We start from the raw sequence: 22,019 nt of genomic DNA, 5'->3' as shown, positions 1-22,019 counted from the left end.
CACTTTTACATTTTAAAAAATAATCTAAGCTCCTTTCTCAGTTTATCACCAAGAGTATGCAAATGCAAAAGATGAATTAGTCTTTGTGACTTTGTTTCTTATTTGTGTGTATGACTAGTTGTGACCTTGCTTGAAAATGTTTTTAACAGGATATTGAACTTGGAAAGAAAATTTGTCATCATTTCTTTGATTGTGGAAATAATTAAGTAATGTTGAAGAATGAATCAAAGCATTCATTTTGTAGGCTAAATGTGTTTATTATGTTAACTATTAAGATTGTTGCTGATTTCCAATAATGGGCTATTGATTAACTATAATGACATCCTCCATCACCTTCGACACATCTTTTTGTGGGCTGGTTTGCCCTATAACTTCTGGAATCATAGTTCAATATTTTATGAGTTAGAAGAATATTTCTGGAGGGAATATGAAATTCAGGATTTTTCTGTATGGAAAGCACAGAACATTTTTTCTGACATTTCTGACATATCTAAGTGACAAGATTTCTCCAAACAGACATAGCATATAATAGCATGCAATATACTTTCACATTGCTTGGACAAGGGATCTCTATGTAATATGATTCTAAGTGGCTAGTTGCACAGACTTTTCTCTTTGTACAAATTGAGTAAAATGAGATCCTTTTAATCATTTGCTTTAGAATAAGTCTCCTTCCTTCGAGGAATAATAGGGGTTTTTATAAATTGATTATATTTGTCTTTTTTGACAACAGGAACACTCCACCGAGCTAGCCTTTTTTTGTTTGTTTGTTTATAAATGTATTTATGTATTTATTTATTGGCTGTGTTGCGTCTTCGTTGCTGTGCGCGGGCTTTCTCTAGTTGCGGCGAGCGGGGGCTACTCTTTGTTGCAGTGTTGCGGTGGCTTCTCTTTGTTGCGGAGCACGGGCTCTAAGCACGCAGGCTGCAATAGTTGTGGCACGCGGGCTCTAGAGCGTAGGGTCAGTAGTTGTGGCACACGGGCTTAGTTGCTCCGCGGCATGTGGGATCTTCCCAGACCAGGGCTCGAACCCGTGTCTCCTGCATTGGCAGGCGGATTCTTAACCACTGTGCCACCAGGGAAGTCCCCGAGCTAGCCTTTTCTGTTGTTTTACAGACTTTTGTAAATCTAAGTTGTGTGAGTTATATGTTTGTTTTGTTTTGAAGAGTAAGGATTTATCAGCTTGAGCTTGTGTGTAGCTATAGTTTCATTCACTCATTCATCTATTAATTCAATAAATATTTATTGAACACTTAATCTATAGGTAGGCACCATAGGTAACTTAATGGAATACAAAGCCATATATTGCAGAGTTCCTGCACTTCAGAAGTTTAGCACTTGGTTGGGGAGGGAAGATGCACAACCAATGAACCACCAAGTTCTGCCAATTCTACCCCCTTAACATTTCTTGAATCTTTCCACCTCCTGCTATCCTCAAGGCTGCTAGATTAGTTCAGGCCATCATCAGCTCTTCCTTGGTCTTCTGCAATAGTCACTCTAACATATCTCCTCATCCCCAGTCTTGCTTCCTTCAAATCTATTCTTTACAAGGTTCTTTCTAAAACGCTAATCTAATTACTCTGGTTGCGGCTGGTTAGCTCAGTTGGTTAGAGCGTGGTGCTGATAACGCCGAGGTCGCGGGTTCGATCCCCGTACTGGCCACGGGCACTTTTACTCCTTACCACCCAAGGTGGTTACACCTCTCTAGCTGAGACTTGGAAGGCTCAGGTTACTTAAAGAAAAAAAAAAAACAATCAACACGTCTAATTACTCCTTTTCCTAAAACCCCTTAATGACTCACTATTGTCCTCAGGATGAAGTCCAAATTATCAAACTGGCTGCATCTGTCCTTGCTTCTCTCTTTTGTCCCATCTCTAGCCATTCATCTTCTTCAACTACATTTTCCAAACACTCTGAATTCCTTCCAGAGTCCCTAATGGACCATGCTTGTCTTCCCTCATGTTGTTCTCCCTGCTAGGAATGTCATCTGTAGATGTGTGCTCATTTATTCATATTCATTCAAAACTTTCATTATGGGTGTCTACGTGTCAGCCCTGTACACCATCCTGAAATTTCCCATTATGGTCAGGAGATGGATGTGTCAGTGGGCCGTTGTACTGTACTAGGTGAGTCCCAGGATGGATGTAGGCACAGGAACTGCGGGGGTCATAGATGAACCCAAGTCCAGGGAATAAGTGAAGTCACCAGAAGGAGGAAGCGGGTGAAGAGCCATCTAGACTTAGGGAGCAGCATGAGTAAAGGCCCAGAGCTGAGAGACTGTTGTTCTGGGAAATGGCAATCAGTGTGGCCAGAGTGGACCGTGTGCAAGCCTCAGAGCACAAGCAGGACTGGGGGAGGCAAGGTCCAGTCACCAAGGGCCTTGCCTGATGTGCTAGGGAGTTGGGGTTTCTTTTCTTGTGAGGTAAAGGGTAGACACTGAAGGATTTTTAAATTTTTTTTATTTTTATTAAAAAGAATATTTATTTATTTGGCTGCATAGGGTCTTAATTGAGGTGCATGGGCAGAGTAGTTGCGGAGCCCAGACTCAGTTGGCCCCACGGCATGTGGGATCTTAGTTCCCCAACCAGGGATCGAACCCGTGTCCCCTGCATTGGAAGGCAGATTCTTAACCACTGGACCACCAGGGAAGTCCCTGAAGGATTTTTTTAAAATTGGAAAGGAGGGAATGGGGAACTAGAGAGGAGAAGGAAGAGTGGCATGAGTGGCATGTGGCAAGAGTCACATTTATTTTTTAAAATCAACACGCTGGCAGCATTGCTTGAAAAAGTGACAGTTTGTCACAAATTGTCTAAATAAGCAAACAGTCCTGAATTGAAAAAAAAAAAAAAAAAAATCACCTGAAAAATTTCAGGGCCACCTTATGAAGCTGGGGCAATTGACTAGCATAACAAAGTTTAAATTGCATGAGTGGAAACTAGTTTAAATTTCTCATACTTTAATAGACGTAAGATTATGAATCTTTGAGGGCAGGGCCTCTACCTGACTTGTTTTTACCATATCCTCACCACCTATAGCAAATCTACCATGCAGTAAATTATCAATAAATACTTTTGACCAAGTGACTCTGAAATGTCTTCAAAGACTTTCTCTAAGATCATTCAATGAAAATATCTCCCTGGTATTAAAAAAAAAAAAAAAAAAAAAGCCAACCATGCAACTAAATTAACCCCTACTTGTTAAGGATAATTTGTTCAAATTTATGAAACGATGTGTGATTACATAGAGGCTATTGTAGACCCAATTATAGGAAAAATCACATCTGAAGAAAACATTTTCATCATTAGGTCTTTTTCTGTCCAGGGAAGTGAAAGGTTTTTCTCATCATTGTATTCCCAGCCCCAGCACAGTATGTATCCCACGACGAGGACTCAAAATATTAGCTAAATGAATGAATGTCTGAACAAGCATAGGGAATGCTTCCTTAAGACACATATATTCATAAAATCCCTAATAAACTTTTTTTTTCTGCCCTTCTCTTTATCAGTTTTAATCTCTAAGAAGAAAGGAACACACAGAAGTTAGGGATTATCTTTAGGCCAGAAAGGACTTTAGGAACCTTTTAGCAGTTGGAATACTTCACTACTTCACAGACGGTGAAGAGCTCTGCCTGTCCATTACGGGTAGAATGGGGAGGAGAATTCAGCTCTCCTGATTCCAGACATTTTTCACTGTCCCATTTTGCAGTTCCAATTTTTAAAAATGCGGCAACATTTATAAAACTATTGATTGATCCTGTGAAACTCACTTTTTTGGTGCCGCTCAAACCTATCTCTCTCTGTTGCAGCTACTAGAAAGCCACGTATCTCCTGCAGGAGCAGAATTTGCAATATAGATGTGGAATTTATAAATGAAGGTGTTTTTGTCCCTCAGGCAAACCGCATATGTTTTCCTCTATGCCAGTTATTTCCACAGTATAAATTGTTGGGCTACAGTCTTCAACAACCAAGGAAGTTTATGTTGTTCACAAGACCTCGGGGATTTCATGTTCGCTGGAGCAAATAGAAGCAAATTCTCTCATGCCCTCCTACCAAGAATTTCATGATGACATTCTGCCGGTTGCCTTCTCAGATCTGCATGTGATTCTCCTTCCCTCTCTAGATTCCAGGATGAAGCCCCATTTACTCTGTCCTCCCTCATTGGGTCCCCTTTCTGTCCCTTTAGGTCCCCTTGGTGGTCCTCTTTTCTTCCCTTTGTCACCCTGATCTTATAAGAAGTATGTCTGCAGATCTCTCACTCCCGCTAAAGCTTAAGTGCCTGAAACCACTCTCCCCACTCTCCCCACCCCACCCCATTCATTTGTGAGAAAAACTAGAAGGGAGAAATAACACCTGCCAGTTCTACGTCTCTAAAGGCAGGGACTAGAAGACAATTTTTCTAGGAGCCCCCGTGCTGGCCTTCGGGCTGCCTGCAGTCCTTTGGGTCCTCTCTGGAGAGGCCTCGGTGGAAAGGGAAGGAAAGGCCTGTCTTCTCCTCTTATTCCCTGTCTATGGAAGAGCACTCGCATCTCCTGCCTTGAGGGTGCAGCCAGAGGGCCCAGGTGATCCGGCTCCTTAACAGGAATAATAGGAGGCTGGGAGCAAAACAGGCTATAGTCCACATTGTCAGTAAGGTGTAGGGGAGAGGTTAGCTCCTGATGGAAAGATGATCAGGAGCTGTGTGAACTTACAACGGCCCCTTGTTTTTCTCTCATTGGCTTACTTCATTCATGGACTCGGTTTTGTTTTTATATTTTTCTCTAGCATTGGAGCTGACGCTACCATAAGACAAGACTGGACAAATTCTCCTGAAACAATTGAGTGACAAGCTCCATTGACTTGCCTCTAGTTTTTTCTACCTGTACCAGTGGAAGCATGGACTCCTCAGAAAACTGAGGCCCTTTTGGACCACCGTGGATTTTGAAAATGCTATAATAGGTGCAGGGCCTTAGGGGCTCTCCAAAACCCTGACTAATCTGGTATAGCATGAATTTCTTGGTCTCCCGGCCCACTCTCTTTCTGATCAGAAAACTGAAACCTTTGCATGAAATAGGAAGATTTGTATCCTAGTGTTATAAGAAGCAGCTCAAACTGGGAATTCTCCGGTGGTCCAGCGGTTAGGACTCCGCCCTGGTCGGGGAACTAGGATCCTGCAAGCCAGGCGGCACAGCCAAAAAAAAAAAAAGCAGCTAAAACTGTTTACACCCATGTCATTCATAAGTCCCTCTCTTCCTTCTCCATAGTTTCCTTGGGTTGAGTCTCTTGGTTTATTATCAAGAAGATGCTTCTGCCACCTGGGTAATTAAATCTGTGATCTTTACTGTCTCCTACCTCATTGCCTCTGAAGGCCAACCCGGCACTCTTTTCTATTTCCTCAGTCTGGCAAGGCTGGGGGCTTATTTTGACTCAGCCTCCTGGATGGCATAAGGTTCCTGCTAAGCCTGCACCTCCCAGCCTTCGACTGCACACCCCTAACAACTCTGCCAGCTGCTGCGGTGGTCCCCTTGTTCCAGCTTTGCCACCCTGCTTCAGCCTCCACTTCATGCACCTTTGTTCATTTTATTTGTTCACCCTGTGCTCGCCTTGTCTTCCCAAATCCACGGCAAAACCCTTGTTGGGGAATCCAACTGTTACCCAGTAAAGAAAGAAGTGTTGCTTGTGATGGTGCAAACGCAATCTGGAAAGAAAAGCTTTCGTCGTGCATTAGTGATGAGCACAGAATTTTTTTTTTTTTTTTTTTTTGGCTGCACTGGGTCTTAGTTGCAGCACGCGGGATCTTTGTTGCCTCATGCGGGATCTTTAGTTGCAGCATGTGAACTCTTAGTTGCGGCATGTGGGATCTAGTTCCCTGACCAGGGAGTGAACCCGGGCCACCTGCATTGGAAGCGTGGAGTCTAAGCCACCGGACCAACAGGGAAGTCCTGAGCACAGAAATTATATTTAGGTTCTACACAAAACCTATAGATGAATTATCAGGCATACTACTTTCAATGTGTACTTTGGTATAATTTGACTTATGTAGGAAAGACAAATATTTTCAAATACTTCAGTTTTCATGGATCTCAGAATAGGTTAAAAACTTTTAAATATTAAAACACATTAAAATATTTTTTACAAAGTGTGTTCAGTAGGCTGGATCTCTACAGGGGAAAAAAAAGTGTGAAATAATTATCTGGATAAGTCAGGAAAAAATTATTTTAGTTTGAATTTAGACTGTGGTACATTTTCTGTGTTCATGGTGTTATGGCACAACCCAAATTTCACTGTATATAAAGATTTTTAAATTTTGCTTTTTATTTTCTTAAACATTCAAACATTTAGAAATTTGAATTTACTTTGGCCTTATTTCTAACATTTATGACTGTCTACATATACAAAGCAACTGGCAAATAGCAGATACTGATAAATTGTCAATTTACCAAGGAATTTCCTTTCTCTCTCTTTTTTTTTTTTTAATTGAAGTATAGTTGATTTACAATGTTGTGTTAGTTTCTGGTGTACAGCAAAGTGGTTCAGTTTTGTATATATATATATATTCTTTTTCAGATTCTTTTCCATTATAGTTTATTATAAGATATTGAATATAGTTCCCTGTGCTATCCAGTAAATCCTGTTGTTTATCTATTTTATATAGTAGTTTGTATCTGCTAATCCCCAAATCCTAATTTATTTCTCCCCCCCCACCTTTGGTAAACATAAGTTTGTTTTCTATGTCTGCAAGTCTGTCTCTGTTTTGTAAATAAGTTCATTTGTATTATTTTTGTAGATTCCACATATAAATGATATCACATGATATTTGTCTTTCTCCCTCTTACTTCCCTTAGTATGATGATCTCTAGGTCCATCTTTGTTGCTACAAATGGCGTTATTTCGTTCTTTTTTATGGCTGATTAATATTCCATTGTATAAATGTACCACATCTTCTTTATCCATTCATCTGTTGATGGACATTTAGGTTGCTTCCATGTCTTGGCTATTGTAAATAGTGCTGCTATGAACATTGAGGTATCTTTTCAAATTAGAGTTTTCTCCGGATATATGCCCAGGAGTGGGATTGCTGGATCATATGGTAACTCTGTTTTTAGCTTTTTAAGGAACCTCCATACTGTTTTCCATAGTGGCTGCACCAGTTTACATTCCTGCCAATAGTGTAGGAGGGTCCTACCAGGGAATTTTCTTAAAAACTACTACTACTATTTGATTTCCAGTAAATTACTTTATCCAACTAGAAAAAATAGTAAGTGTGCCTAATATATAGCTGACTCTCCGTAAACAAATTGATGCATTAAGAAAAAAAAAAGAAAAAACAGTCGGTGTCCAAGTGTCAGAGCATTGTAATGAAGCCCCTTTGCAAGCTCCAAATGTATTATGGAGGTTTTTTTTTTTTTTTTTTGAAATTGTTTTGAGTGAGAAGAGAATTTTCATTGGACATTTTCCATTCCATGAATCCCCTCCCCCTTTTCCTTTTTTTTCTCTCCAATTTTCTCAAAGTGTAGAGAACGAGGGAGAGGAGGAATGAATGTCTGTATATGCAAACAAAATATACTTTATATACATATTATACAAATCTTGTATCTATTATATATATATATTTAACAGTTGGCTCCCAGGAGTCAGTTGAACTGGCTCTAACACACCAGTGTTAGAACACCAAACATGCACCTGCCTCAGGGCCTTTATTTTTTCATCTGCCTGGAAAGCTCTTCTCCCAAATGCTTGCAAGGACTCCCTCCTTCATTTCTTTCAGGTCTTTTATTGAATATCACGTTCTAGGTATCACCTTCCTCAGCCACCACGTCTAAAATTGTACCATCCCGATTCCCTATTCCAACAACCAGATTCATTTTTAACCTTAGCACTTATCACTAGACAACATACCTTTTCTCTGACTTGTTATTTACTCCCAGTGTCCTCCATGAGACTCAAAGCTCAATAAAAGTAGAGATTTTTGTCGGATTTGCGCCCTCTCAAACCCTAGCACTTAGATCTGTGACCAACAATTACTGGGCTCTCAATAAAACATTTGTTGAATGAATGGATCAGCATCACCTCTTCATTTCCTTATTTTACTTCCTGTTCTGATTCTAATTGCCTAATAGTTAATGGTATGTTATATGTGAAAGAAATGGCATCTTTCCAACCCACATCTTTCCAAAGAAAAGGCATCTTACCTTCCCTGTTTCTTTGTTTATTTATTTGTTTTTACTTCTTATTTATGCAGACCCCAAACCCCAGCTCATTATTTTATTTTTGGCTTAGAAATACTTCAGCAAAAACAACTCTGTGGCTTCCCTTGTCCTGCCTGAGAATGATCCTAGTGAAATGATACTTCATATCTCACTTCTATATAAGAGAGTCTGGGACCCATTGTTGAAAATTACCTTATAGAACTGTATAAATTTCTCAGACTGTCAAACTATAACTCCTAGACTTAGCAGCCTTCTCAGATGCTTTTTTGCTATGTTCCCCAAAAGGCAGCAGCTCACTTTCAGACAATTGCTGATTCTGCTTCTGAATGATCTGAGGTGTCACAGACTCCATATAGATTATTCACTGAGGTCTCAGACACATAGGGAGTTTAGCTCCACAGACAGAATATTCATAATTTTCCATAAATATTCTCAACACTGTAAATTGGGTTTGATAGGAATAGGGTTGCAAACTGGACTATGCCCCCAGGGCAGTTTTTTCTTGAAAAGAGTATCTCTTCTCTCCCACCTCCATGCTTCACCACCATACACAATTGTACTATTGTCCAAGTTACACTATAATGTTTTTGAAATCCAAGGATGTGATGTGATGTGATGTATTGTTTTATGAAGTATTCTTAAAAGCAAATAGAGAAACAATTTCCTTATAAGATATTTACAAAGAAATATTTCTCCCAGTGCTTCCTTTCAGGTCTTACTAAGTCACAAACGTGCCCTAAAGATTCATTGGAAGAAAAATCCCATGGAATTGTGAATTTGTGCCCAATACATGAATACACCCAGTGAGTCAGACTCATGGTATTTTCAGCCTAAGTGCCCGTTTCTTATGACTGGTAGGAAGAAGTGCATATTGGAAGGTCATTGTTATATCTCTGAGGTCAAAGTGATATCAATTTTCTCAAAAAGAGTGAAATGACCAATTCCATTATTAAGATAATATAGTTAATTCATACCTTACTTCAAATATTTTTTACTACATTATATGGGTATTTAATCTTATAATTTGTGTATTCCTTGAAGAGCTCACAGTCAGTAGAGACTGTCTTCAGAGGCAAAAGATCAAGTTAAAATGCAAAGATTTGACTCTGGTGTGACCTTAATAGCAAATATCTATGGTTTGATAGGGAATAAACAGGTACTGTTCATATGTTGTGGTGGGTGTGAAAACTGACACAATCATTTTAGGGGACACTTGGGCAGTTCCTATCACAATAACAAATATACATGGCCTTTGACACAGTAGTTCCACTTTTAGGATATGAACCTAGAGATATATTCACATTTGTGCCCAAAGATAAATGTACAGGGATATTCACTGAAGCATTATTTTTAAGAGAGAAAACCAGAAATAGCCTAACTGTCCTCAATAGGGGACTGGATGAGTAATTTATAGTACTGAGAAGATGGGGAAGACAATGGAGCTGTCAATAAGGATGAAGTGGATTTATACATTCTGACCTGTTAAGTAAAAAAAAAGCCACCAAATAATATGTATAGTTATGTCATATATGCTGAACAAAACATAAAGCAAGTATATTTGTAAATGCATAGAAAATATCTCAAAACATACATATCACATCCTTAATGATGATTATCCCAGAGCAGAAAAAGGAACTGGGGGCTGGGGGGGGGAGGACATATGAAGAGGACTTTTATTTTTTACCATAGATACTTCATTCTCTATTGTTTGAGTTGTTAACCATGATCATGTATTACTTTTTAAATTAAAAAAATTTTTAATAGAAATAAGTAACAAGTAGTAAAAAGGAATTTATGAGTTTCTGTTTCTCTTTTTTCTGATGAATGTTGTTTTGTGAGACAATGTGAACTAGTAAAAAGAACACAAACATGGGTTCTAAGTTGACTCAGCTCCTGTGGGGTGGTGTGTACCTGTGTGTATGTGTAAGTATGCGTGATAGAGGGTGCGGGGAAGCAAGAGTGGGACCAGGAAAAGAGTAATTACCTCACAGGGTTGCTATAAAAATTCAGTGAAATACTGTACAGAAAGGTCTCTAACAGCCTGCTAGATAGCAGGCAGGCACTCAATACAGTTTACTTACATTTCCTTATTCATATCCCACTCCAAGGTTTGAAGTCTGTTTGATTCTAACAAATGAAGGCAATGAGAAAAGGATTAGAAATATGTCAAACCTGTGTTCTGAATTTGATTCTGAAAATACAGTGACCAAACATAATTATCTGCTCCTGTCACTTCTTTTTGCACTTTTTGGCTAACTCTAGGCAAAAACAATGGGCTAAATATTTACATCTGATTCACTATGGTCTGACAGATAAGACCTCCTAAGGGATATGATTTAAAGATGACATGAAAAGAGCCAAAGAAGGGGTCAGCAAACTGGGACAATTCGGACTTTACAATCCACAAAGTGCTTTATGAGTCGCACTGCTCCTTCTCATCTGCTTCACCCTTACATGGATGAGACAGGCATGGGTGATATCAGCCTCATTAAAATGGGTGACAAGGAAACTGAGGCCCAAAGAGGTGAAATGACTTGCCCAAGGTCACATTCTGAGCAGAGCCAGGTCTTATGCCCAGTTTGTATTCCTATTACTCTGCCATCTAAAAAAACCAGTGGCCTGTTTCAAGAGCTGAAAATGCGGAGGGAAAAACTTTTTAAAAAACAGGACAGCCCCACTTTTCCGGTAATAGAATGTAAGTATTCCAAATGATCAGTGTATATATCATATATATTATATATTTTGGTTTGATATTGTTCGGTTAGGCAATGAATAAAAATCTTAGGTCTGAAAGTAATCCAATATCATTTTGGTAAATCTATTGGAGGGTGAGGGAGTTATGCTTTGGTGTAAGCCTTTGTCCACTGTGAGTGAGGATTTGCTGAAGAAAATTGTGTTGATTTAATAAATCTTTTATCAACCTCTTGGTGGCACAATGGGCCTACTAAACTTTGGTGGGCTGCTTGGTGTTTCTTCAGCAAAGAACAATCAGTAAAGCTTACTTGGAGGGGCACTTGGGGGCAAGAGAGGCAACCATATGAAGGGCCAAATGCATGCGACTTTCAAAGAAAATACTATTTGGTGATGATGAAGTATGCGAAGGGCAGCTATGCTGAAAGGAAAAACCGAGGGTAGGGGAAGATCAAGGGCAGTTGGCATGTAAGCTCACCCAGAAAAAACAGACGATGTTAAACCAATTACAGGGATTATAGCGTCTTAATTTTTAGGAAGGATCGGTTGTTAAAGAAGCCAAATTCCACCCTAGGGAGAAACCGAGTTACAATTTGAAGGAGACTTGCCCAAGAACTAGCTAAGTATCTTTCCCATGTCTCCGAGAAAATCACGAGGCGCCAAGAGTGCGCGCCCCACACCTCACCCCAACCTCTCAACATCTTGGCCCCAAACCCAGGCCTTTAAAATGGATTAGAGAGGTCCGGGGCCTACAATTAGTTGGCCTCCGTTGTGTTCTTTTCGCTCCTTTTTTCCACCTCACCCTTCCCCGATTAAAAAAACAACTCGCTGTGCCCTCCCTTTTAGTAGCGCAGCCCCCATCAGAGGGGCGGGTCCCGATCCCGGCAGGCTCAGGCCCCGCAGGTTGGCGGGAGCCGGCGGGGGCGGGCCAGCGCGGGTCCGGGAGAAGCCGAGCGAAAGCAGGCTACCGCGCGCCGCGCTCAAACTCGCGCCACCACCAGCTCACGAGCTGTGCCCCACCTTCTCCGTCACCAAAGGCGCCCAGCCAATGAGCGGGCCGGAAAGGCCGGGCCTGCGGGCTAAGCACTGGGAGGGGGAGCGGCGGGAGGGGGCGGGAAGTCGAGGGCGGGCTATGTTTGATTGACAGCTCGCTCGAACCAATCCTCCGCGCGGCTTCTCTTCGCTCTCCTCTCTGCAGGGCTCAGCTCTTCGTCCCACCTCCTCCTCCTCCACCCTCCTCCTAGCTCCTTTGCGACCCGCCCCTCTTCCCCTCCCCCACTCTGCGGGCAAATCGCTGCTGGAAAGAGGCGGGGGACGAAGCGGCGGGCTTGTGTGGAGCCTTGAGGTGGGATTGACGGGCGATCTGGCCAATAGAAGGTAGGCTGATGGCGCGGCTGTGGCTGGAACCGGCCAATGGGCGGGCGGGCTGGGGGCGGAGGCCCAGGTTCCAAACGCTCCGCGGCGCCATGGGCTGAAAACTCAACCGAGATGGAATCTCCCAGTCTGAACCGGTTTCAACCGGTTCCGAGTTTGAGGCACTAGGAGGAGGGGGAGAAGCGGCTGCAGCGGCCGCGGCAGGAGCAGCGGGAGCTACAGCATCAGCAAGAGCAACAGTAGCTACAGCCCCGGCGGCGGTGCCTGTTCCAGTCTTTGCTGCTGCAGTCCGTGCAACCACCCAGGGGGGGAGGGGGGAACCACCAGTCGCTGAGGAGCAGGAGAAGGGGGGAAAGTTTAGGCGAGCCTGGGTGGGGGGGGCCCAGCGCCGGAGCCGCGTGAGAGAGGGAGCCGTATTTTGGTAGGGGGGAGTCGGACTGCAACTGGCAGCAGAGCGTCCCCCGGCCGTGTGGACTCTACAGCCCCTACTCCTGCCGCTCCTGCTGCCGCCTGTAGCTGGAGGGTCTCCCTGGGGCAGAATCTTTGGGACTTGACCCCGTTCCCCTCCCCCTTCCCTCACTCCCTAGCCAGGCGGGAGCATTTATTCCACAGATTAATTCCCCTTCTTTTTTTGGGGGGGGGCGGGTGTGTGTATCGGGGGGAGGTGTCCCTGAAATAGTAAATATTGTTGAGCTTTTTTTGCCCTTATCCTCTTCGTTTTTTTAATTTCCTTTTTTAAGGTGGGAAAACTGTGAAACCCACCTTGATTTCCTCCCCTCTCCCCCCCCCCCCATCCTCCCTCGCCCTAATCCCCCGACAAGGAAGGAAGAAGCAGTTGGTTCAATCTCTGGGTAAGTCGACTGTGTCTTCGGGGTCGAGGGTCGGGCGGCCGGGCGGGAGAATGCTGGCGTGGGGCGCGGCGGCGGCCGCGGGAGGCGAACCGGGGAGGCGGCGGCGGGCCCACAGCAGAGCCTGCGATTGAATGGAGCCGCTTCTGCCGCTGGGGGATGGAGGCGGGGAGGCTGCCGCGGGAGGGGAGCGCTTGCTGGGTCATTCGCGTGTGCGGGTAGCGGTCGAGGAAGGCAAGGAGCGTGATAGTGAAGTGGGGCCCGGCGCGGGGGTGGAAGGGCTTCCCCAGCCCCTTGGGTTGGGGAGAAGTTGGGGTGATTTCGGGAACATTTCTGTAAATTATTAGGAGTGGAAGTTTCCAGAAATATTTAGTGCAGCAGCATTGAAACGTCCGCCTGCATCACGTGGCCCCTCGGTGGAGAGCTTGGGATCGCGGGAGGGAGGGGCTCTTAAGTCCTTGCTCCTCCTGCAGGGAAACTCAGAATCTCTGGTTTTTTACAGAGTAGAATTAGAAGTAGGAAAGGTTAGTTGATTTTTCAGGGAACTGCAGATGAGGTTCCGTGCTGTAGTTTGTTTGGGGGGACTTGGGTGTGTAAAGTGATCGACTCATTTACTGCTGGCATTGTACAGTGGATAATACCCTGATTCTCTTTCATTCCCATGTCTGAGTTTGGGGTGGGTGGGAGGAAGTGGTGTACTGGGGGAAGCATGAGAGATTTGCCCAGCCCGGACCTCCTCTGACCACGCAGAGGCCATGCTGCATAGAGAATGGGGCGGTGAACTTCAGGCGGCTGGTCTAAATGCCTTCTCCGAGTATGGGCGGGGTGAGTGCGTGCTCCAGTATGCTATAGTTAGAAGTGCTGCACATCGGTTCGGGTGGGAAGAGAGGGGAGGGCGGGCCTTAGTGAGGTGTGTTTCTACTGAATGAAGCAGGCAATTGCCCACACAATCTAAAGTAGCAGTCTTTCTCCTTGCAGCGACTTGTTTTTTGACCTGCTGTGTAGTTACCATTAAGCAACGGTTATGATTTTCTGGTTTTTGGATGGGAGCTGGCAGTGTGTAGTTGCCTGCCTATTCAGTTTGAAGTGGCAGTGAAGGTATTTTGGTAGTCACTTGTAGAGTCACCACGTGGCTGGATAATACCTTATATTTGCTATACAGTGAGTGGAGTTCAGGATTGAGTGTCCCAAGGAGAAGGAAAAGCTTTTGTGGTTTCTTTCACCTCTCCCGCTATGGCTGTTTGCTGTCTGCCTGATTGTGTATCTTAAGCGCGTGGGACACTGCTGTTAGTGGAAAGAATGTTTTGGAAGCTATTTGATTTGGGAGACTAAATGTGCTTGGCATTGACTAGAAAGCCGCCATTTCTGTACTACGTACGGTTCGAGAATAGGTAGGTCATTTCGAAGATAGCCGCTAGTTTTAAGGGTGGCATACCCTGCTGTATTTAATACAAGCTTCTATTCTAAAACTGATTTTTTTCCACAGGAATTTGTCTCATTTTTGTAAGGACAATGTGCTTGAAAATGAAACTTTATTTAGAGTCACTTTATTCTTTCTCGTTTTGGCTATTAAATTATGATAGGACGAAATAGGATAAAAGTTCGTTCAATTTTTAACCCCCCCAATCGAAAACATTTGATATGTAGATCTTGGTTCTTTGTGGACATTGCTTTTGAGCCTCAATTTTTAAGATTGTTCTGATCCTTTGAAATTGTATGGCACTTGAATGGGGTAAATTTACACTTCCATTTGTGAAATATATATTTTCTTTTTCATATTAGTATTTAGATCAAAGATTGTGTATGTCAGGTATTTTGCATTAAAAATACATTTAATAACTGCTGTAGAAATTTTTGAAATCTCACTAGTTTTTACTGTCAACAGTGGATGGACTTAAGAGGAATAAAAATCCTCGAACTCATAATTTTTCAGTTTTACATTATATCTAACCTAACTGATCCTTCAGACTTTTACTTTGTTGTAACTGACATTATCGTTAAATAAAACATTTGACTTGAAATTGAAATTGCTGCCATTATTAACGTTTTTTAGCTGTTATAAAATAGACAAGAAATAACGCCTTTTTCCTAACAAGCTGCTTTGTCCAAACATAATGTAATCAAGTTAGCCACCCATTTCCTGATCTTGGAAGGTTAAGAGAGGGAGAAGTAGAGATGACCATCTGACCTTGTTGGGTCTAAGTACAGTAAACCAGGGTTACTTAACTCAAGGTTTCATGCATGGATTTCATGGTGTCCTGAATCGTCTGTAATTGTATACAAAGTTGTGAATTTTTTTAATTGGGCAACAGCTGTCCTGTTCCTCTGATTGTGGAGGCATCTTAACCCAAAAAAGTTTGAGGAGTGCTGATTTAGCCAGTCAGACTTAAGTGGCACTGGCTTTGAAGAAAAAGCAAAAGGAAAGATTTTTATAAGGCTGGGCAACAAGAATGTGCATGTGTGCCAGCACCTTGGAGTAGAATCCTCTTAAAGGGGTACCATTGCATATGAACCAGTAGGTTTTAGCCAGTACATTACTTGAGGTGAAGAAGCTCATTTTTCTGTTATGGTAGAATTTGGTCTTATTTGGAAAATGGCAAGATTTTACAGCCTTTTGTTTTGCCATTCAGTACCTGGAAATTAAAAAAAATCTTGTTTGACATATTACCATAGTTTTTTTTCTAGACCATATATTCAAGGAGTTTGTACGCTTGTAATGTAAATCTCCAAATTCATTCAGGGATGAAAGAAACAAATATAGATGGTTTAATTGAGTGCAAAAGCTTAAATTCTATAGAGGCTAAAGGTACCAGATTTGTTAGACTTGTTAGCTAATCATTGCTATATATAGGAAAACTTTTATACCACATTTAATTTTTAGCGTCTTCAGTATATCTTAAAAATTAAGGTAACATGAAATGAGGGAAAGTGAGCTTTTACTGAACTAGAAGACCCTACTTGGGGCGGGGGGCAGGGATCCATTTGAACTTGATCTGTATTTAAAATTTTCGAGATCCAGATTTTAAATTGTATCAGGTCTTAGGGCCATAAATTCTTTTTTTTTTTTTTTTTTTTTTTAGGGCCATAAATTCTTTAATAATCATTTTTTAAATGGGTTAGGGTAACTTTATATACATGCTAGTAGAAAGAACAGTATGATTTTTCTGGGGTCTAAAAATAAAGTGGACCCTAATGATTAATGCAGTTGTGGAGTACCTAAGTAACTTCAGCATTTATTTGCTTTTACTATCTCAGTTGTTTAGGTAAAATCTCTGAAATACAAAGTAAAATATTTGTAAGAACATGGTTGAAGTAAAATAACTTGAGTAGAAACTTTGACAATATCAAAACTTCATAGGCACCTTAAATTCTTTTTCTTTATTTTCAGTAATCTATGCCAGCAATTATGACAATGTTAGCAGACCATGCAGCTCGCCAGCTGCTTGATTTCAGCCAAAAACTGGATATCAACCTTTTAGACAACGTGGTGAATTGCTTATACCACGGAGAAGGAGCCCAGGTAAAGTAGCTGATCAAAACATTATTACAGTGTAATAAAGTTGTTGAGTTTAGAATAAAATTTTAAATTACCACCTTTTTAAAAAGTATCCCATAGTTTGTATTAAATTGGAATTATATATTAATTCGGAGAGGTGGTCTGGAGAAAGAAATTGCATTATATTTTGAAATGGTTTATTAGTGGGATGTTTTGGAGTGTTATTATTATACTTGTTCTGTTCTTCAGCAGCCTTTACCCTATTTAATGAAAGATACAGCCCAATGTATTAAATGTTTTGTAGATATTAAAGGTTGTATGTCCCTTATATATTTAATGTATTTGGAGTTAATATGAGTCTTCTGTTTTTGAAACATTTAAATTGCAGAAGTACTTCACGGATAAAACTTCTTTTAAATATCCCACAATACCAAGTATCTTTACATTATTTGAATTTTAGCACTTGTAAAAGTGATACTGTTAAAATAGGAAATTATCTTACACTTAATCTATGTTTTGATCAGTTTAAGGTTTGGGGATTTTTTTTTAAAAAAACAGGAATGTTTGGAAATTTAAAAATTTTTTTATGGTACAAGAAACTGGACAATCTTGAATCTGCACCCTGCGGACCTAATAATGTAACGTTTTAAACGAGTAAAAGTTTCTGTTCCTGGATTTAAAAAATCTTATAAGGTGACGTGACAGATATCTTACTAGTAAAATTTTTTTGCCAAAAAGTGCATTTCTGGTAGATAATGTATCTTCAAGCTATTAATTTATAGTTGCATAGTTAAACCCTGGCTGCTTTCATACTTTTTAGAAACCTCTGAAAGGTGGATATAGTAGTATCTTTTATAGATAGTCCAAAAAAACATGATGTATAAATATTAGCAAGTGCATAAGTATTTCTATTCCCTTCTGAAATCTAACATTGGTTTCACTATAATAAAGAAAAAATTTAAAGGGAAAAAGGGCCATGAAAGTTGTATGAGTGGATAAAATTACAGTGATTTTGTAAGCTTGTTAGTACAGTTTTATATTCCTAGGCGCTTTCGATCAGTGTTCTTGTCCCCAAAAGCATTCCTGAAAAAGTATCCGTATTTACTACACATACCATACATTGAACATGGAGCTTTAAGCTCCATTTCATCCCATCATGGATGTATGGAAAGCAGCTGCTTTTGGAAGAAAGTATGACAGTAAGGTTGAAATGCATGAAGTAAGGTTGGGCTCAACTTTGACTATATTAGAAGCATAAGTCTATAAGCCATTAGGAAGATTGGCATTTAATTTTATCACATCATTAAGCTGCCACTGCTCTTTAGTCTTCATTTTTAACCTGGTTCACAGCATCTAAAAGTATGATGACTAAATAGACCAGTGTTCTAGGCTTATAACAGAAGTAATTATGAAGACTATGTTGTAATACTGCTTTAGTAATGTTTCACAGTGTCGAGATTTAATGATTTGTTTTAAATTTGGCTTTTGAATAAAGACTAGATTTAGAAAAGTGTTTGCAGATATTTTCCATTTATGAAGACAAAGTTAACTTTCCCAAAACTAAGAATTTTATGTCTAGTTAGATTTCTCATGGGACAAGTCAATTGCATAAAGAATAATCAGTAAGTTGGTATTTGTTATAGATAAGGGAACAGGCTTAGAGCTTAAAGGCAGTTAAGAACCCCTTTTCTGAAAGTGATATCTTTACACTTCCTTGTTCAATTTTTTATATACCACTTCTTGGGGGTTTTATTTTGAATAAAAAGTTGAAGGTTGCAGTGGAAAACATGTTTTTAGTGTTAGATGTCTTAAATTTATTCCAGTAAGTTTTCTAGTCATTCCTCTAGAGTCTCATCTACAAAGTGTTACCTACCTTGCAGGAGACTGGAGGATTAGTGATGAGGTTTTGTAAAGCACCTGTTAGCGGTGACTGCTATTTAGGAGCCATTCTGTTTAAAGGGTACTTTGAAAGTATAATGAAGAAGATTTCACATATGTGATGTAAACTCATTGTTTTAAAATATGGTTTGGTGGGGAGTTTTTGTTTGGTTTTGGTCTGTCATAAAATATATACTTAAAATAGCAAGTAAAAATTATGCTAATTAAGCTTTCAAACTCACCTGTATGTAGCCTAACTTTTTTGAAAAGGATTACGTAACTTTAGAGAGGAAGGAATTATTAGAAGGGTGGCCTTTAATCTGTAGATAGAACTTTTGCCTAGATGGGTAGTATAGTAGAATAATTAGCACTGTAATATTAGGACTACCTTCTGTTATAAACATTTTTCTATTTTTAGCCAAGTGGGACGCCAGGGAAACAAAAATGTTGGAGTTGGGTGTTTTCTCCAGTACTGTGTTAAGTGTCTTGAACTCTTTTATCTATTGCTTAGCAACTAAAATACTTTCACCATTCAGTTAGTAACACAGGGAGATGCCAGATTTTCTCTCTCTTTGGTTTCCCTTTGTGCCTTTTTTAACCCCTCCTGGGGTTTTAAGTTAATAAAAGAACATATTTTTTTAAAAAAGAAAAGGATATATTACATAAGGACAGTGGGATTAAGACATTTAAAAAAGGATGCAAATACTAGCAATGACTTTAGAGAGTAAAATTACAACAAAAAGGATGACTGAAAAGGAAGAAACGTGATTTATGGGGAGATTGAAATGAATGGTGATAATGTGGGAACTATTCATTTATGTGTAGAATGCTCATCACTTCAAAAAACCTGATAAAGTTGTATCTTGACCAAATAACTTTTACTAGGCATGGATCTTTGATGTACCTTATCCTCTTAATATTTGTTACTATTTTATATGCAAGTCTATCTAGTTAGATATTCTCAGGAAGAGAATCAAAACACTGCTAAAATGGGCTTTGGCGGTAAATAATTCACATCACCGTTCTTTCTACCTTTTGTTGGTTGGTTATTATATGATACAATTACAACCCTTTAAAGAAATCAAATAAAAAATGTATAGTTGTATTTCAAGACTTCACACACTTGCTCTAATCCCAGGCCCTTAGGGTGGAACCCAGGCACCTTATTTTTCTTTCAAGTTCCAAAGTGTTTCTGGTCTTATTGTCAGGATACAGAACCATTACCTAATTTAGTGGGTGTGTATTTGTCAACTTTTTAAACAATAAGCAGTGCATAAAAGCCACAAGAGAAAAATGATTTTTTTTGTAAATTGGAATAAAAGCCAACTTAAAGATTATGAGGTGTCTGTGTCAGAGATGGTTTAAATAAGAATGCTTTTCTCCCCCCCCTTTTGATGCTTCCTCGTTTATAACCCATAGAATCAAACACTTGATCAAGTAAATGACTTGATCAAGTAAATGATCTAACAGAAGGATAATTGCCGAATTTTAAAACCATAAAATTTTACTCTTTGGTTACAACATGTGATAGAAATAGGTAAAAGTTAATTAGGGAGGATCCAGCTGAGCTACAAAACAGCCTTTAAAGGTGAAAAAGATTAAGCGGTTGCTTCCTGAAAAAAATTAATAGACTTATCAGCCTTTGGTAAAATGTAGTGTTCATGTCGTATGAAAAACTAACAGTTAAAATGAAGAAGCTAGGTAATGTCAACATGGCTAGATCTTTAAAACTGTCAATTGTCAATCATATCTCAGTGAAGCCGAGGGAAAGAAACTATGTCAAATGGAAAGAGCAAACTGCAGAAGAATTTCTACAGTATACTATTTATATAAAATTTAGTAACCACACAACTATATTTATGAAATTCATACACATGCTGTGAAAATACAGACAGGAAAAGACACCAAAGTCATGAAAGTGATTATCTCTAAAGAAGGAACAAAGGAAGGAAATGGCGCTGAAGAAAGGTACAAAGTTCCATAAGTTTTAGATCTTATGTTTAAGAGAAAAACAGACAAGTGCAGCAAAATCTTAACATCTGTTAATTCTAGATGGTTTCATAGGTTTAAATATTCTGGGTTTGCATATTAGAAATACAAAAGCAAAAAATATTTTTCAAAATAAGCTAGGATTTAATATATGAAATTAAAGGATTTTCAGAGACAACGGTGTGTTTACAATAAACTGAAGATACTGCTTTAAAAGGGTCTTAATGTTTTATATGTATCAACAGGTATTAGAGAGTTGTAGACTTACTTAGACCTAGCTTTTATCTGTCTCCCATGAAATATAATTTTATAGATAAAGTTTGTTAAAGATATCTTGGTGACTCTTATAAACCAGAGTATACCATTACATAACTTATCTAAGTAGATGTGAATTTTTATATGTTGCTTTTGGTTGATTGTGTGCTGAGAACCCCTTTATGTCGGAGTAGATAATTGATTGAATTTAAGTTCAGTTTTGAGAATACCAAATAAAACAAATTAGGGGGAAAAAAACTTTTCTGTTTCAAAAGAATGTACCCGTTCTTAATTGAAGTTGATAATGGACACATTTTTATTTCTATAAGGACTAGTTTCTTGAGTATTTCTGAAAGTTGATAAAATCACTGTCATATTAGGATTTGTGCCTTACTCAATACCATTCGAAAGAACAAGTTAGCTTAAAACTCTTTTTGTATACTATTTTAGCAAAGAATGGCTCAAGAAGTACTGACACATTTAAAGGAGCATCCTGATGCATGGACAAGAGTCGACACAATTTTGGAATTTTCACAGAATATGAACACGAAAGTAAGCAAGTGGTGGTTTTTAAATCCATTATTTCTTCTTTTCTTCCAGTCATAAACTTTGAGGAAGGTATCTCATTTTTAGTATTAGCATTTGTTATCTCAAATCATTTAATAATGTTAACTTATTTCAAAATTTAGTCTTAAACATAGAATTAATTCTTGCAAATAGTCCTAAGAATTATAAATGAAGTTTTGAAATTGGGACTAGTATGCAAGGTGGCTTTTTTTTTTGTTGTTTGGGGGGTTTTTTTGGTTTGTTTTTTTTTCTTTTTTCTTTTTAGAATATGTGTACAGATCTCAGCATAAATTCTGAATGTTATTCAGAGATGAAACATAACATCAGAGGAATTATTTTGGGCAAGTAATCAATATAACACAGGCTAGGCACCTCCAAAACCAAGTTGTGTGGGCAGCGTAAAACCCTACTCCATGGTACCAATGCTTTTAATGGGACAGCACTCAGTTTTTATTTGCAATTGAAAATGTTATCATTTGGGTCCTTTTTTCTTAAGTTTGAACAGAAGGGTTGATCAAAATGTGTTTTGACTGTTTAGGCTTGATGATTCACACTTCTCTTAAAGTAGTAAAATACCATGCATGGCATTCTGTTTAAATACACACAAGGTTTCCACTTGGTATACATTGTGTTAAAACAGAAAGTAGCCATGTTCACCTCTGTTTCTGAAATCAGACTGTGTTAATTAACAGTTTTAAAATATTAACTAGTTTTGACATCTTATAAATTTTAGGGC

At 39.5% G+C, this 22,019-nt stretch overlaps 1 protein-coding gene and 1 non-coding gene across 3 annotated transcripts in view; both read left to right on the top strand.

Annotated features, from left to right (window-relative positions):
- The first annotated feature begins 1,588 nt into the window (after positions 1–1,588).
- TRNAI-GAU (transfer RNA isoleucine (anticodon GAU)) lies at positions 1,589–1,662 on the top strand. The gene has a single exon. It is a non-coding gene; the product is annotated as a tRNA-Ile (tRNA).
- A 10,574-nt stretch (positions 1,663–12,236) lies between these two features.
- Positions 12,237–22,019, top strand: part of XPO1 (exportin 1) — a 43,128-nt gene continuing 33,345 nt past the window's right edge. The window contains exons 1-3 of one of the 2 annotated variants that reach the window (XM_068564495.1): positions 12,237–12,253; positions 16,487–16,618; positions 21,167–21,268. In XM_068564495.1, coding sequence (XP_068420596.1) covers positions 16,493–16,618; positions 21,167–21,268 — 228 coding nt within the window. In that variant the 5' untranslated portion in view covers positions 12,237–12,253; positions 16,487–16,492. Of the gene's footprint in view, positions 12,254–12,630; positions 13,102–16,486; positions 16,619–21,166; positions 21,269–22,019 lie in introns of those variants that run through there. The other variant, XM_068564494.1, reaches the window with a different exon arrangement.

This window comes from Eschrichtius robustus, chromosome 15, assembly GCF_028021215.1.
Source record: "Eschrichtius robustus isolate mEscRob2 chromosome 15, mEscRob2.pri, whole genome shotgun sequence".
In the NCBI taxonomy this organism is placed as follows: domain Eukaryota; kingdom Metazoa; phylum Chordata; class Mammalia; order Artiodactyla; family Eschrichtiidae; genus Eschrichtius; species Eschrichtius robustus.
Note: the sequence above shows the minus strand (reverse complement) of the source record. Positions and strands in the feature narration are given on the sequence as shown.